This window comes from Dipteris shenzhenensis, chromosome 25, assembly GCF_047967505.1.
Source record: "Dipteris shenzhenensis isolate YYH24624 ecotype China chromosome 25, Dip_SZ_1.0, whole genome shotgun sequence".
NCBI classification, from domain to species: Eukaryota; Viridiplantae; Streptophyta; class Polypodiopsida; order Gleicheniales; family Dipteridaceae; genus Dipteris; species Dipteris shenzhenensis.
The window spans coordinates 41,581,316-41,597,942 of record NC_141620.1 but is presented as its reverse complement, the minus strand read 5'-3'; the positions used below and the strand labels follow the sequence as shown (position 1 = coordinate 41,597,942).

General features: G+C 38.4%; 1 protein-coding gene across 2 annotated transcripts in view; it reads left to right on the top strand.

Annotated features, from left to right (window-relative positions):
- The window catches only part of LOC147885896 (protein EMSY-LIKE 2-like), a 60,459-nt gene extending 53,280 nt beyond the window's left edge, over positions 1 to 7,179 (top strand). The window contains exon 10 of one of the 2 annotated variants that reach the window (XM_087396756.1): positions 6,431 to 7,179. In XM_087396756.1, the coding sequence (XP_087252882.1) occupies positions 6,431 to 6,570 (140 nt within the window). In that variant the 3' untranslated portion in view covers positions 6,571 to 7,179. The remainder of the gene's footprint in view (positions 1 to 6,430) is intronic. The other variant, XM_087396755.1, reaches the window with a different exon arrangement.
- The last annotated feature ends 9,448 nt before the right edge of the window (positions 7,180 to 16,627 follow it).

Here is a 16,627-nt window from a genome sequence, read left to right as displayed (position 1 = left end):
TCTGGCTCGAAAAACTCAGTGATCATGCTCAGAGCGGATTTTGGATTTGTATCAGAAACTTTCCTGTGTGCAAGGATCATTGAAAAATATGTCAAGCAGTTCTAGAAACTGGCTTATCAATCCATGGCATTGATGATACGAGTAGAATGCTTGAATTCATTCATGGATTGCATCCTTACATTGTCTCAGATGTGGCAGCACAGAAGCCAAGCACGCTCAAGGAGGCTACGCAGTTGGCTGAGTTATTGAAGCCAAATGCAATATGAAGGAGAAGACTTGGGTATTGGCCATTTTGGAACCAAGCCTTCAACCACAGGTAGTCCTACTGATGAAACAGCTTCTTGCATCTTCTACAATGTCTCTATTTGTAGATATCCTACAATGTGTCGCAGCAATACGGGGCATACAAGGGCATATAAGGCTGAGGATGCAAAGACATCATTCAAACCTTCTTCAAAGATGATGTAGGTGATAAGAAAAGACAAGATGGTAAAGCAATTATCTCAGGCCCTCATTGATGAAAGGAAAAGAAGAATCTGTGCTATCTTTGTGTAGAGAAGTGGACCTTGGATCATCAGAGTGTGTGCAAAGCCAAATCAGGGGCAAAGGTCAGCACAATTCTTGAAATTGATGATGATTCAGCCTCTGATAATCCAGTAGGAGATTCTGAATTTCATGATTGTGTGAATGATGGCCAAAATCATGAGGTGGTTATTCATGGTGCGTTGCCCTACCAGCTAGATTTAGATTTAGATGCTCGTTTGGGAGAAACTAAAATGAAATTGTTTAGACTTCACAAGCAGTTGTAGCTTGAATGAAGAGATTTGGACTACTTTTTGATTAGCCTTCTCCTTTAGTGCTAGCCTTCGTCATGGCTGAGTTTGCCCTTCACCTCCGGAGTGCCGACAGAAACTCAGTATGAAGACTTTGTATAAATGGATGCTCAAGTATGTGTGGGTGTGTGGATTTGTGTGTGTGAGAGCATACTTTTATACCATGGTCTACACCCACTGTTGGGCGCTGATGACATCAGTGGGGATGTCATAGTAGCAAGTCCCTGCTATGCATGATGGAGTTTATGGTTCTCAATCTTATGAGTGACTCTCGTGAGATTGAAACTGCACTATGTTGTGTTTTTAGAGGATGAGTTTGGGAATGTTCTTGGATTCATCTAGGTATATTCTCTTCTTTCCCATTTGAGCTGGTGGGTGGCTCTATGTGGGTGTAGGCAAGATTCAGAAGGTAACTGTTGTGTTGAGGATGATGAAATGTTTTGGGACACTCAATCTGTCTTTCACATCATCTCTCCAGAGGCTATAATGGGCTCTAGCCATCAACTCCCAAACTGTCCAAGCAGTGAGATTGTACCCATCCACCTTGGATCATGGGCTTAAAGTTGAAGTGGCTAATGGGGAGCACCCAATCAGCAAACAATGTTGCCAAGCCACTCAAATTAAACTTTCTGAAGACTATACCTTTATTTTCAAGCTACTGGTTCTAGATATGGGGCCTATTGATATTGCATTGGCCTGTGAATGGCTGAAAACCTTAGGAGAGCTCTCTATGGATTTGGACAAGATGTTTATGAAGTTTCTGCAGTCTGGAAAATCGGTCATATTATGGGCTTAAAATAGGTCACATGATGGACAGTTATATTGTTCGATAGATTGGCAAGGGACCTTAAGGGTGTTTGTGGACTGTATGCTGTACATTTAGCTAAAACACAGGTCAGCAATGAAATGCTGGTGGAGGATAAGGATATACAGGAGTTGCTGTAGCAGTTTACTCATTTTTTTCTGATCTTCCTCATCACTTACCTCCCAATAGAGATGTCGACCATTCAATTAATCTGCAGCCAGGGTCAAAACTAGTAAATAAAGCACCCTATAGGCTTTCAAGAATTGAAGGAGAAATGGCAAGACAAGTTAAGGAATTTATTACACACAGCCAGTCTCCTTTTGCTTCCCTATTCTCTTGGTTAACAAAAGAGATGGCTCCTATAGGCCTTACAAATACTACTCAGTTAAGGGGTTACATTGGGCTTGCCTCTTTTTTACAGGAGGTTCATCAAGCATTTTGCAAAAATTGCAGGATCCCTTACTAACTAGCTGAAGAAAGAGGCCTTTTTCTGGGCTTCCATTGTTGAGAGGAGTTTCCAGGGCCTAAAGAATGCTTTGACTTAAGCTCCCATCATTCTCTCACACACTTGACCTTATTGGGGTCCACTTTAATGCCACATGCATAATATCTCCACTTTAGACTTGCTGTTAGTAAATATATCATCAAAGAAAGCGAGGACAGATTTATAGAGGTAGGGCTGTAGAATCTTATTCATGAGTGCTTGGAATGTTGTTGGGGCATTAGTCAGGCCAAATGCCATCACCTTGAATTGATACAAACGACATTCAGTTCGGATTGTTGTTTTTGGCTCATCCTACTTCATCCTTATTTGTTCGCGTATGTCTAGATCGCTCTCAACCTTCTACCATTGAGCTGATGCTAGTGATAGAGGCATTGGGGATGTCCTAAACAGTACATGGAGTGTAGCCTATGAGAGCCCGAAGCTGGATGACAAAGAGCTGAGCTACCATATTTATGACAATGAAATGCTAGCCATATTGCATGCTATCAAGAAATGGCATCACCACATATATGGGAGTCACTTTAAGGTAAAGACTGATCATAGAACTCTAGATATTTCCTATCTCAGTGTAATTTATCTCCCAAACAGAGGGTAGCTTTCCATTGTGCAAAACTATGATTTTGATATTAAATACAAGGTGGGGAAGGAGAATATAATGGCTGATTCACTCTAGGATGTGGCATGAACTTTATCCTCTGTCTATAAGGATGGGATCCATGTATTTCAAGTAGAATATCTAGCAGACCGATCAGCTGCAAATTTATTTCAGGACCTCCAGGACCCCAATTGCCTTGATCATCCACATTACAAGCTATATAATGGGCCAATTCGGTTCCATGACAGGATTTTCCTAAGGCTGCACATTTCATACCCACCAAAACTCAATACTCAGCCTCATGGTTATCTCCCAATTTATGGAAAATGTCTTCAAATCACGTGAACTGCCACAGGATATTGTGAGTGACCATGATGCCAAATTCATGGGCCATTTTTGGCAAGAGTTTTTCAAGTCTATGGGCACACTTCTCACTCCTAATACAGCTGATCATCCGCAAACTGATGGCCAAACAACAAGAATAAATAGACGGTTAGAAGAATACCTTAGACAGATCTATTTTGACACTCAGACAAATTGGGACGATTGGCTAGCTGAATTCCGCTATAATAGTCATTGGTGAGCCCATTTTGAAGCTATGTATGGCTGCAAAGTTCATGTGCTTTCCATAGTTGTTGGTAGTGCAATGCCCAACCAACTAGCAAGGGATGATCTGCCCCACATGACTGCTTTACGAACATCAATGCAAAGATAATATGATTAAGGCCCAAGGCCATGAGATTCTATGAAGATCAGAGGGAGATTATGTGTTTCTCAGGCTCCAGAAGTCCCGATATACTTGTTTGAAGGGAAAGACTTGCTCATAGATACCACAGAGAGTTGGTGAAGTGACTTACCAGTTGGAACTGCTCCCATCTTCCAGAAGTCACAATGTATTCCACGTCTCACTCTTGAAGAAATATTTGGGACCCTTGGAACAAGCCCTTGAGGAGCTGCCTCCTATGGGTGAGGAAGGGCATATACAATACATTCCAGAGAAAATTATTGGCTTCAGGGACTATGCACTTGGGAATATATCTTAATATCCTCCTCACTGTTTTTCTCTATTGTTCCAGTGATTTCGCAGAATTCGAGGACAAATTCTTTTTGGTGGGGAGGACTGCAACAGAAGGGGTAGTTTAGTGGCTTCTTGATTGGCTTTGTAGTTAGTGCTTTGTACTTCAGGCTGCTAGCAAGATGCCGCGTGGCATTTTGGGGAATTATCCTATATTCAAAGCTGTAAAACAGCCTGCCTGAATCTCATAAAAGGACTGGCTGCCTCATTTGTACTCAGCTTTGACCAATACACTGTTATAAAGCCCTCTTGGTTCCAGCTGAAATTCAATAAGGGATTACTTTTTCTGTTCTTGTGCAGCTCCTCACAAGTACTGTTGTAAGTCCAGACCCAGACTTTCTCTCTCTCTCTCTCTCTCTCTCTCTCTCTCTCTCTCTCTCCCCAATTGAAAAAGGTAACTTCCAGTCTATTTCCGCATTGTACTTCCTGTGCACTTCAGCATTGTACTCCCTCCTTGTAAACGGCATTGCTCTAGCCTAAGCAAGTACTTTCTGTTCTGAATTACTCATTTCTGCAACCCAAGGGTTTGGAAAGGACGAGTCTAGAACTGTCTAACTAGGCTGTAATAGTTAGAGTTATCCACAGTTAGGGTTAGTCTAGTTTCAGATTGCAAACTTCCATGAAAGTCCCCAACAAGCTCCTGAGCCATACACACTCAGCTGTTGTTGTGAAGCATGCCCTGTATTCACCGTCACATGAGGTGGCTTCCGTGGGTTGCTTCTTACTCAACCAAGATATGCATGAGCTGGCAAGAAAGAAATAGTTTCCACTTGTAGACGGCTGAGTATCGTATTTACCAGCCCAATCTGTTTTCGCGTGGTCCCTGTTGATGGAACAATCCAAGATGCTGGTGCCCTGCAAGTATCTAAGAAGCTTGACTGCATAACAATGACTGGTCTTAGGGCTGTGCTCATATGTGACACTCCAAACTAAATGGTAGGATGTGTGTTGCATGGGTAAAAGAGGCAGCCAACAGCCTGGCTGTATTTTTGTGGCTTCAAAAGGTTCTATGCTATCATACATTGACATCTTAATCATACAATTCTGCATTCTCAACCTGTGTACACAAACAGCCCTTGAGGCTTGTATACTCGGAGTATTTCATGACGATGCCTCTTTTGACTGCATAATCTAAATTCCAAAGTAACAATGCAACAGTCCCAATCCAACGTAAAGGATGATTATGATCAGATCCCTTTGTCTTTATTGGCATAGAGAGTACTGTGAATTGGACTGAATTGACCAGCCAATGCTATAACACACTTCATGATTGCCATCTTGGAAGTGGGAGCAAACTTCAAAGGTCTCGTCATTATCTATCCCCTTTTGTTGGGAATAGCCTTTAGCAACTAGCTTGCCTTTGTACCTATCGATGTTACGATCAGATCTTCATTTCACCTTGTAAATCAACTTTGTCCCAATAGCCTTTTTGCTTATGGGCAACTCCGCCAGATCCCATGTGTTGTTTTTGTGGATTGAATCCAATTTAGCCTGCATGGCTCGAATTCAAGTCTCACTCTCTTGAGCATCCTCAAAGCTGTCAGGTTCATCTTTATCACATAAGCTGCTCATCCAAGCATCCTCAAAATGTTCATTACGAGAATATCTAGAATCAGCCCTTGTCATGCTATAGAGAGGTGCGGATAGTTTACATCAGGCACTTCGACATTGGTATAGCTTCCTGTGTAGTAGTTCTCTCTTCATTGATAATTGTTAATATTGGGCGGATTATTGACCTGACCTGGCGCATTCACATCCTGCAGTTTATGTTGGATTTGCTAATTTTCCACCTGTGGTTCTGAACTGCTGTCCAGTGTCAGTGGGAGCAATCCATCAAACATACCTGTTTGCGGCTATTTTTCTGAGGTTTCAGCAAGCACCACATTTCTACTGTTATAAATCCTTTGTGTCAAGGATTGTAGAGGCAGTAACCTTTACTCTCATTGCTCTAGCCGACACAATACAATTGATAGCTTTATCATCCGATGTGCCTCTCATGTGTTGAGGCACATGTAAATAGGCTAAGCATCCAAACATCCTAACATAGACCACTTTGAGTTTCTTGTCATACCATGTCTCAAAAGGCATGATGCCTTTAAAGCTTTTGTGGGGCTTCTGTTCATAACATGTGTAGCAAGTATGATTGCCTCCATCCAACCCCTTTGCCTTGATCATGCATCTGGGCTTCTGCACTTAGGACTTAGTACTACCATTCTGCATTTTTTGCATTTTGCATTGGTGTGGATGCTTGTTTAGTAGCTCCACTACCACAGCTCGTTTGTACCAGGTTTTTCACAGTCTCGTAGACCCATCGGTCTTCCGAAGACTTTAATAGACTTTCATTCTCTTTCTCAACAACACTATTTTGGGATTGTACTCACAAGTGAGGCACCCCGACTGTTAACATAAGGAAACAAGGAAATAGGTTCTAAACTGATGTTACCTTTGAAGGCATTGGATATGATATGGAATAATTGATTTGAAGTATGGTGCATGCAATTGTTGCATGAAGGTAGGAGGCTAAGAGTGATCCCGAAGTGCCATACAATAACAGAAAGAACCTCTTATACCTATTTTGACATTTGATAAGTTGACATTTTGTGTGTTTGTTTTACAGATGAGGAAGAGGACCCTCACTTCTTCCACACTAGCTCCATGGACCATGAAAGAGAGAGGAGAAGCAGGCAAGATAGTAGGGAGCAGCATGGCAATGAGGATGATGATGACACTACAGGAGATGATAGAGGAGAAGGATAAGATGGGTAGCCTTTGGTTGTGGGATGGAAGTGTTGTTTCTTGTGTGGATGATCATGAAGAGGGGTAAGTGTGAATATTGATGCTGGATGCAGAACACCTGGGATATACAGCTATTTCGGAGTTTTAGCATTAGCTCCATAAGAAAAGACAGACTACCACGTGGGCAGTGCACTGGATCATTTTTGAGGTGTTCCAACTGCTCCTAGTACATGAAGGGATGACATGCTGTCAGGTTGGCATTAGCTGGATGAGATTTCTTGGGTGTTCGATTTTTGTGTAGATTTTCCAGGGTATTTTAACTGTGATGTGGAAGAGCCTTTGATATGCATGAGCAGTACCACCATGGTTTTGCCTCTGAAGACCTTGTATTTTTCCAGCAACATTGCTACATTGCACTCTGTTATGTTGCACAGTGGAAGATGATCTAGCAGCAAAGGTCTATCTTTATGAGACACATAACGTGCAGGTTTTCTGATACAAGGTCATGTGCAGCCAAAGTAATCTTTAAGACAGATGCTTTAAGGCTATTTGTAATCATAATTGAATGTTTTTTGCCATCATTGTAAACTACGGGATGAGCTAGCAGCACTCTTATTTTCATGTATGATTGTGATAGTTGGTCTTTTGTTGGACTGGCTTTGTCAGAGTCTTTTTTGTCCCCTTTGTATTTTGGGGGGAGAGAGAGAGAGAGAGAGAGAGAGAGAGATGCATTACCATCTTGAAAAGGCCTTGTGGGCACACGAGACAAAGGACAATCCAAGGACAGCTCATACAAGCCACTGTGGGCTGAAACAAAGGTCTTGCTAAGGTCCTTGCTGAGTGCTATGCTAAACTCAAAAGTAGTGCTCAATCTCAAAATCAAATACATAGCTAGATGCCAAAGTGGCCCTTCTGCAAAGATATCTTGTATCTGTGTCTGTAGGTCATCTCTCGTTGTGGCGGGGCGTGTGGTCTTTGTGATCTCTGTATCCGGGGGGTCATATCGAGCTGGGATGGGCTGAACGTCCCATCCTGCATGCTCTGGTCCGCCTTTGCATTGTGTGGCCCCCGTATCTTTGGATCTGCTGCTCCTCCTCGCCTCTTCCCATTGATCCATGATACCCTTATCTGAGCTATCTCCTCTTCTACTCCACTATGTCCAAGGGTAGACTCGGATGTGTAGAAATTTGTGACATGTTGAGCTCGATCCGTCTGTCCACTGTGGCACAGTCACCTCCTGTTTGATCTGATGCAATAGGGTCTCTCTGTGTTGCTGCATTTTCATCGGATAGAGGCCAATGCAGGCCTGGTCATGAAAGTGAATCAGCCGCCTCTTGAAAGAGGGTGATACCGTCCTCGGATTTCATATTAAACTCTGCAGGTACATAGGAATGCAGGCCTGGTCATGAAAGTGAATCAGCTGGGGAGGCTCGAAACCGTACCATTCTTGAAAGAGAGGAGCATTTCCTATGTACTTGTCGAGTTTACTATGAGTTATGAGGTATCACTTTGTCTCTATATCCGCCAATGTGCATAACTTGCATAACCATTGCTCTCTAGTTGTGCATGTGACTCTCCTTGTGTCAATCCTCTGTTGATGGGATGAGACCCATGTTTATTTGATGGAAATCCTTAAGGCGTGTGAGGCTAGTTTATCCTCCATATATTGGGGTTTGATAATCACTCCACCCTTTAATACTTTCAAAAGTGGTCATGGTAGATTTAGATCTTGGTGTGGAACTCTTGGAGCCTCCCTCGGCATGTCCGTGACGTATAGAGCTAGACTAGATCCAACCGTATGCATGATATGGTTGATCTCAACACGCGGGATCATGGGATGAGGGACATCTAAGTGTACTGGATGGGAAACAAACAGCTAGCTGAATACCTTGATTGGCAAACCATCTAAGTGTACTCCGAATCATCTTGGATTCCAGAATCACCAACCTCTCGAATTTCCATCGATCGATCATTGATAGGTCATTCCCCTTGAAGAGTGTTGCGTATAGGTTTGTTGGCCTTACAAGTGTATCAAAGGGCCATCCTTGTGCCATCCCTCCGTCGAGGGCTCTTGGAATTGTGCTTGAAAGTGATGTCGCTCTAGTCGAGCTAGAGCTCCATGCCCTGGTGCAAGTCATGTCTTTGCTATCATCCTGAGGATTCGCCTTGCCAAGGTTGTCCCTAGGTAGGTGTATGATTGAACAATCTCCACTGGCTCCCCTCCATAATTGAAGTTGTGTCGATGAAGTGCTGCTTGTGAGTTGTTCAAAATCATAACCTTGGTCTTGCCAAGATTGGCTTTTAAGTCTCTCTCTGCAAAACCTCTAGGGTCTCGAAAACGAGGTGCCTCTAAGTGGCTTTGTAAGCTTGGTGTTGAGGAGAATAGTGGTAATATTTACCAAAATAATTGAGTTTTTGGTTGGTGATGGTGGTCATGATGATGATGTTATCTCCACTCTTGATCTAGTAATTGCTCGATGTAAAAAACCTTGAAAGTCTCTTGACTTGTCTTGGCCTATCATGTTTATGTGCTGATTTAAAGCAAATTGGCATGCTTGCTTTTAATGTATATAAATAACTTGGGAAATATTTGTACAATAGCTCGCCATTTTACCTAAAACAATCATTCTGAACAATGCTAATTTTATGATGCAACTCCAATAATGATGGCGATATTTTAGGCATTTAACAACTAAAGACATGGAAGAAGAAGTAACTCAGATTATGTTACTATGCACTCTATAAGTTGCAATTCCAAGATTATGTCCATTAGAAGATTTAAGTTTCTTTGAAGATGACACGAGACATTAAGTTTTTCCAAAGAGGACACAATATATTTTTCAACTTGTATATTATTACCTGCTCATCAAATTCTTTACCTTTTGAGGGGTGCCCATGTCTCACTATATTAGACCTTGTATTGTTAATCCTTAGTATAGATCTATTTTTGTTATATTCTTGATGCTCTTTAGAAAGAGAGAACAATGAGTGTGGCCTTGTTTAAGGCCAAAGTTAGCCTAGTTGACGATTATTATAATGCCTATGTTACTAAAATGCCAACAAAGCTCTCGTGGTCTTCCTCAAATGTCAAGTAACACCATGTGCTTGATCTTTTTGCGCTTCTTAAGGTAAGGCAAACCATCCTTCCTTGGTGTAAGTTTGTAATTGTGTCCTTTATCTAGTACAACTAGCATCTTCTCCTTCTTTTTGGACTTTATCCATTGGGTATTAGTGTACTTGGCAAAACCATTTACTATAGTCTTGGCTTATGTTGCCACACATTCTACTAATCTAAATGACATGTCACTTTTAAACTTTAGAAGATGTAATCATGAAAAGTTGTTGGTAATTATTTCCATTTTGCTTAATAAGTTGAAATGTGGAGCTATGGGAACTCTTGTGGATCAAATGTTGTGGAGTACATCTAACAAAATATTTGTTATCTAGGACAAAGGCAAAACATATCAAAAGGACACTCAATACAAGTCTTCATGCTCAAACTTTTAAAGTTGGAGATATCTCTGAAAGGCTTCCTTGTAAAATTGACGGAATTTGAACAGAAGGAGCAACTCATTTTGCCAAAATGAAGGTTACTAAGTTCCGTGAGGTTAATAGCACAAAGATTGTTGCAGGTAGGGAAGATGATGAGATGGTCCATGCATTTATGAGGATGAGATGGTATGTAAGGCGGAAATAACACATATTACATTTCAAAAGACATTTTGGATATGATAGATGACTGAAAATGAAAGCAATGAATTGTTCTTTAGCTTTAATAAAAGGAAAGCAAAACTTGTGATTTTAGAAATGCAGACATTTGTACTACTTGTAAGAGAGGTGCTTTTAGATGTAGATGAATTTAATGGTAATCCTTCTCTTTTGCAATTACAAAAATTGCATTCTTTCTTTAACGGATTTGAGCTTACAACTTCCATTTAAAATTATGAAAACAATGACCTATTAAGAGTATATGAGTTCAAGTAACAATGTACATGAAGAGAATTGCAAAATAGAAAATAGAATGGATTCTAAACCAATGGGCAATGTTATCTCTAGGATTGAAGAGTTTATTGATAGGGGAAAAGCTAACAAAACAAGGGACTGCATGGTAGATGGATCAATGAGTGATGTGTTCTCTTTGGGGTAGATGAATGATTGATAGGGGCAATGCCAACAAAACAAGGGATAGTTGACATATAGATCAATGATTGATGTTTTCTCTTGCATTGATGATTTATATATTTTGACAACATTATCAACGGGAAATTCTAAGAAGTAGCACACAATGTATGAGTTCATTGCATTAGAGGATGAACAATATTGAATAGGGTTGTATAGATATCCAATTGAGTGTTTATAAGTATTGATGTAAATGATATTGAGGCCCAAGACACACAAAAGCAAGTACACAAATTTTTAAAGAAAGGAGGTTCCAAGGAGATGCCTAGGACAAGAAAGACTATAAGGTTAAGAATGTTGAAAGATATAAGCATGCTCTGTACATTCGGATGTAGGTGCTATGAATAAAGATCCATGTGATTTGTATACATATCTAGCCTAACAATATGGAGGTAGAACATTCAAAAAATGGAGAGGGAGTTAAAGAAACTAATAACTCGTTACAAACCTTGCATGCATTCTACAAAATGACCAAAAGGCGTATTGATACAAATCCTATCTAGCTATAACAAAGTTTGCAACAAGGCATATCTATAATTGGTTAAAATGCTACGAAATGCAGTAAGATTTGATGTGGATGGAATACAAAGGAGCCAAAAGAAAGAATGAATATGTTACACATTGAAGCACTACTCAAAGATTTCTTGAATGAGAATGCCTCCCCTTAGTCCAAAGAGGCAAAGATGTAGAAATGCATTCTGTGTGATGACTTGAAACAAGAGAGTGAGAATGCTTTGCATCCTCATGAGTAAGAGCTAGGAAGTGTAACATATGAGACACATACAACACTCAAGATCAAAATATGTTTTTTGGAAAGAAGAAAGCATTGTGAAGTACATGTGCCTCATTATAAATGGTATGAATCAGTATGACATTTCCCCATCCTATTTTCATGTGTTTGTGCCATACCCCCAAAGCTGCAAAGAAGGAAAAATAACACTTATCATGGCATGGTGTCAACTTTTTTGTAGATGCATGGATTGATCCGTTATGCAAACATGATAGCAAGAAAGTTCTATCTTTGTTTATGAGATCCTTCCATAGTGTACAATCAATAGTTTTAAGGATATACGTTGATTTTTTTAAAATAAAAAGGATACAATTTGATAATTGTTAGAGGGAGAACAAGAATATTCCTTCCACCAATTCTAAGGATACAATTGATAATTGTTGGAGGAAAACAAGAATGTTCCTTCCACAAATTTTAAGGATACAAGTTGATGATTGGTGGAGGGAGAACAAGAATGTGCCTTCCACGAATTTTAAGGATGCAAGTTGATAATTCTTGGAGGGACAACAAGAATGTTTTCATGTTCTTTTTTTATGCTATGGTTGTTGTTCTTGAACCAAGATTGTATACTAGATGCTATTATATCTTTGATGGGATCTTATATTACCAAGGCATTGATGGTACCTTATGTCTGGAAATTGATGCTGAAGAATTCTATTAAGGCATGGATCAGTGCCATGATGGAATTTGTTACACTGTTAAGAAGGTCCTTCATACTCGATACTATTGGCCTACCTTGTGTATCGTTGCTTACTATAAACATGTGAATTCTACTAGTTCTTTAGTAGGAAAGATCTTCACTTAGAAAAATATCAACTTGTCATGTCCACATACCCCTTTCAAAGTTGATGGTGGATTTTGTTGGTCCTCTTCTAGTGATTGCTTTGGAAAAAGAAATATGTACTAGTGAATACTTAGTATGTCACAACGTTGTCCAAGCCATGAATATTCCTATAGCTAATGTTAAGGTGTTTGTGAGTTCAATTGTGATTTAAAAAAAAATAGGTACAATGGAAAATGATGGTTCATATTTTATCAACGTTTTTGTTGAGCTATTGATGAACCAAATGTGCATTAAGCACCACAACTTAAGCATCTGCTACTTGTTAGCAAATGGGAAAGTGGAGAGAACCAATGGATCTTGTGTAAATCCATAGGAAAGATGGTTTTAGGATATACGAGTCATTGGGATCTAAAAGTGATCAAGGTAGCGTGGGCAAAGATCATCACACACAAAATTGTTCTTACGGGCCATATTCCATTGAAATTGGTGTTTAATACCATACTATTCGTACTACCCATGGGCACAAAAAAACTACCATTAATTACATAGAGGCCATATTACATTCAAAACCGATTTGATACCAAAGCTATTTGTACTACCCATGGATACATAAATACTAGCATCTCGTCTTGCATTAAAACATCAATTGATAGAGGATTAAGAATTAAAAGATTGATTACTACACTAAGTCTTAGAAAATATAGATGAAACTTCATGGTTTGCAATCCTTCATCTAGAGGTCAAGCAACAACGATAAAAATCTAGATTGCATGGAAGGATTAGAAATGGATGAGAATGACATTGTAAAGAAAGTGACTTGATCTGTGTTTTATGGTCACCTAGGTGATCAGTTACACAAGAAGCTCTTACCGACATGGACTAGACCATGCAAAGTGATAGGACCATGCAAAGTGATAGATGAAGTCCTTGCCAATATGGACTAGATGATACAAAGTTCTTGCAAACATGGATTGAACCACATGGGCCTTAACCATACAATGTGATAGATAAGGTTTATTATGAGAATTTAAAAGGCAATAAAAGTTATTATAATGTCTTCAAAAGACCTTGTGTCAATATATGAAAAGGATATTTTCTCTCTTTATAAAAAATTGCAACATGATGATACTTTGGCAAGTCTCTAATGAACTGGTCCTTATTATCGAGAGCAATTCCATTGAAAATTTCCCTCACTATCAAAAGAAATTCTAGTGAACTAAGCACACAATATGCAACTTAACATATGCCTACATGACATACATAGATTTTGGAAGAATTTCTCAAAAGTCAACTACATTGACAATAAATGCGAATGATCTATCACGGAAAAAGAAAGTTTGAGATATGTTGAAAAATAATGATTTTGATTAATAATAAATGTTTTGATGATAGCTTTATGACAATTGGAAAGTGTGTGCTTACGTAACATGGACTTTCCTTGGTCACTGTTTCAAAACTGATGCAACATTAGTGTTCAAAAGATATGTTATTTTTATGAAATGTTCCATTGGGAATGGGAGATTACATATTGCAAAATGAGATGTTGGAAATAAAAAATATTTTGGTAGCATCAAAAGCATGTGGTCCATAACAATGGAGGAGAGGTATTGGTGGATGAAAAGTAACAATGTCCTCTAATTGAAAATTTTCATTTTCCTCGGGTCAAAGTTAGAGGCCAATGTGGGTAAGAGTTGGGAGGAATTGAAAGAGTTTTATGAGATCACAGATGAAAAAATGATACTTTCCTTGGGTAACGGTTAGGAGGAATTCAAAGAATTTTGTGAGATCATAGATGAAATTTATGATACTTTGCTCGAGTACTACAATGAATGGTTGAACACAAGCTACTCCAACAATCAAGGATGGGAGCTTCTAGTCATAAGCAAAAAGCCATGCCTTGGAAGACTATAAACATCAAGTCCAACTTCAAGGGTTTGGGAGGCATCAATAGATATATGGATCCTCCATGGTACTTATTCTTGAGATGTAGCTTGAAAACCCCTTGAGCATGGTTTGGACATGCATTCTTTTTTAAGATTCTTTGGCATGATTAATGAAATAAATATCAAAGCACCAGGTTACAAACTGGTTGCATTTATGTAAGTGAGAAATGCATCTACTTTCTTGGATGTAAGCAAAATCTTGGATTTTGAATTCATATATGATGGTGATGCATATGGAAAGAAGCCTCTAGAAGATGATCTATTTGAAGATTCCCTTGGTGATTTGGTGAAATTGTTTCCAAAGAACCTCATTATGACATGCTACATCAATTGAAGAAAAATCCGTGTAATGAAATCTTTCTTACAACTCAGATTTAAGAGGACGAGAATGAAGATAATTAGGAGGAAGGAAAAAAAAAGAAATGTTAAATTTGTGTCCACTGTCATCTTTTATTGAACATTTTTACTGATTAGAACAATTTGTTGTAGATGCATTCACAAATTGGAGTTGCCCCATCAAATCTTTAGAGTTGGAAAGAAAGGAATCTACATTTGTTAGCATGCAAAAAGAGGAAAATGAGGTCAATGGTAACTATTTGAAGCTAGCCTTTGAATTCAAAAAGCTTAGAGCATGCACAAACTTGAAAGAAGATAATATCAAAAACCAAGGAAGGCTTGTGTGTCACATGTAGATATGCATGCTTCAAGTGAAACTAGCCTTGACAATCCCAACTAGTATATAATACTAAAAGAACATCATAGAACCTAAAAGGTTTGTTATGTAAAATCTTTTCGAAAAAGAACTAGTAAGAAGCCATAATTTTCCCATGCTTTCTAAAATCATGGTTACAAACCATTTATTGAATTATAAAGAAAGCTTTTCAGACATTCTCTTGGATGAGAAAGTTGAGTCTTTGAGGTTGAGTCATTTTATGTAATTTTGTAAGCTTTTACCTTGTTATTTATTTAAGTGAGAATATTAGTGATAAGGTCAATTTTATCGTGTTATCTAAGTGAGAAGATTGGTGATAAATTCAAATCCAAGCTTCACTTATTGCTACTAACAATGTACAGGTCTTTTTAAGTAAATTGTAATTTTTTGTGTGTGTGTGTATTATGTGTCACATTCTAATATTGTGCGAGAGAATGTGATTGAGATATAGACTAGATGTAAGATTATGTTTGTATATCAAAGCTAGACTAGATTTATTGAATAATAGCTTTACCAATAAATGGAGCTTTTGTGTGCTATGACACAGGTGATAATCTATTGCATTTAGAAATGCCACACATAGGGAAACCTAGTGAGTCAACAAAATGCTTGCATGGTTCTCCATCTATGAGAACAAAGATATTACTTATGTTTGGCCTAAATGTAGTGTGCTCCTCAAGTGTAATAGTCCTTTAGAAATCATTGGAGTATACCAGTTGGAAGGACACAATGGAATAGATGTGTTCAATTCTTGGTACATTTTTTGAGCACTTTCATGTGGGCAAATACTAAGAATTTGATGTAAGATGAGTTGAATTGTTGAGTTTTTTTAAAGATTTTTTTTTTCATTCTACAAAACAATCGGCCAAGAACATATATTAATTACAAAATGTATAATTAATGAACAAGCCAAGTGTTGAATGCATGTGTAAGCACTTGCTTACTCTTTAGGCGAATAACAAAGAATTGACTCCTACAGAGATATCTAGATTCTAACCTTAGGGGTAAAGTGCACCGGATTGTTGACCACCCCATTGTATCTCATGTTTCCATGGACGAAGCAATAAGATCAGCACTTTTCGCATACATGGTTTTTGTGAGTATACGTTTTAACATATAATATCATTAGAGATATCCAAGCAGGAGAGAAGTTGTTTTATGAGTATTGAGTTTTAATATGTATTACCATTGTTATCTTGTTGTTGTTATTGTCACATGTTTAAATTTAAGATTAATAATTCAAATATCAAGTATCTTTCAAATCTCATCTATTTCAAATTTAAGATTAGTAATTTAATATATCAAATGTGTTTATTATTAAGACCACCTTTCTCTTGAAAAAATTTGGATCTTCTCTTCAAAGTACCAACCATATAAAGAAGATGTTTTATAGCACTAGAATTTTGTAATATATTTGAATTTGCAATGTACAATTGGTAATTCGATTATGAAATGTATTTTTGAAGCACCACCTTTATCTTATGAATAGATTTTCTCATTTTGTTATAAATCTCAATAAAAATGGATCCACTACATAAGGATGTTTGACCTTAACACTGTCTAAATGAATTTGATTGTATAATATTAATATGCTCTAATTTTAGTTGACATTATTTCAACCAATATGCTTCTTAAGAGCAAAAGAACGTGAAAAGAAAATGTACCAAAAT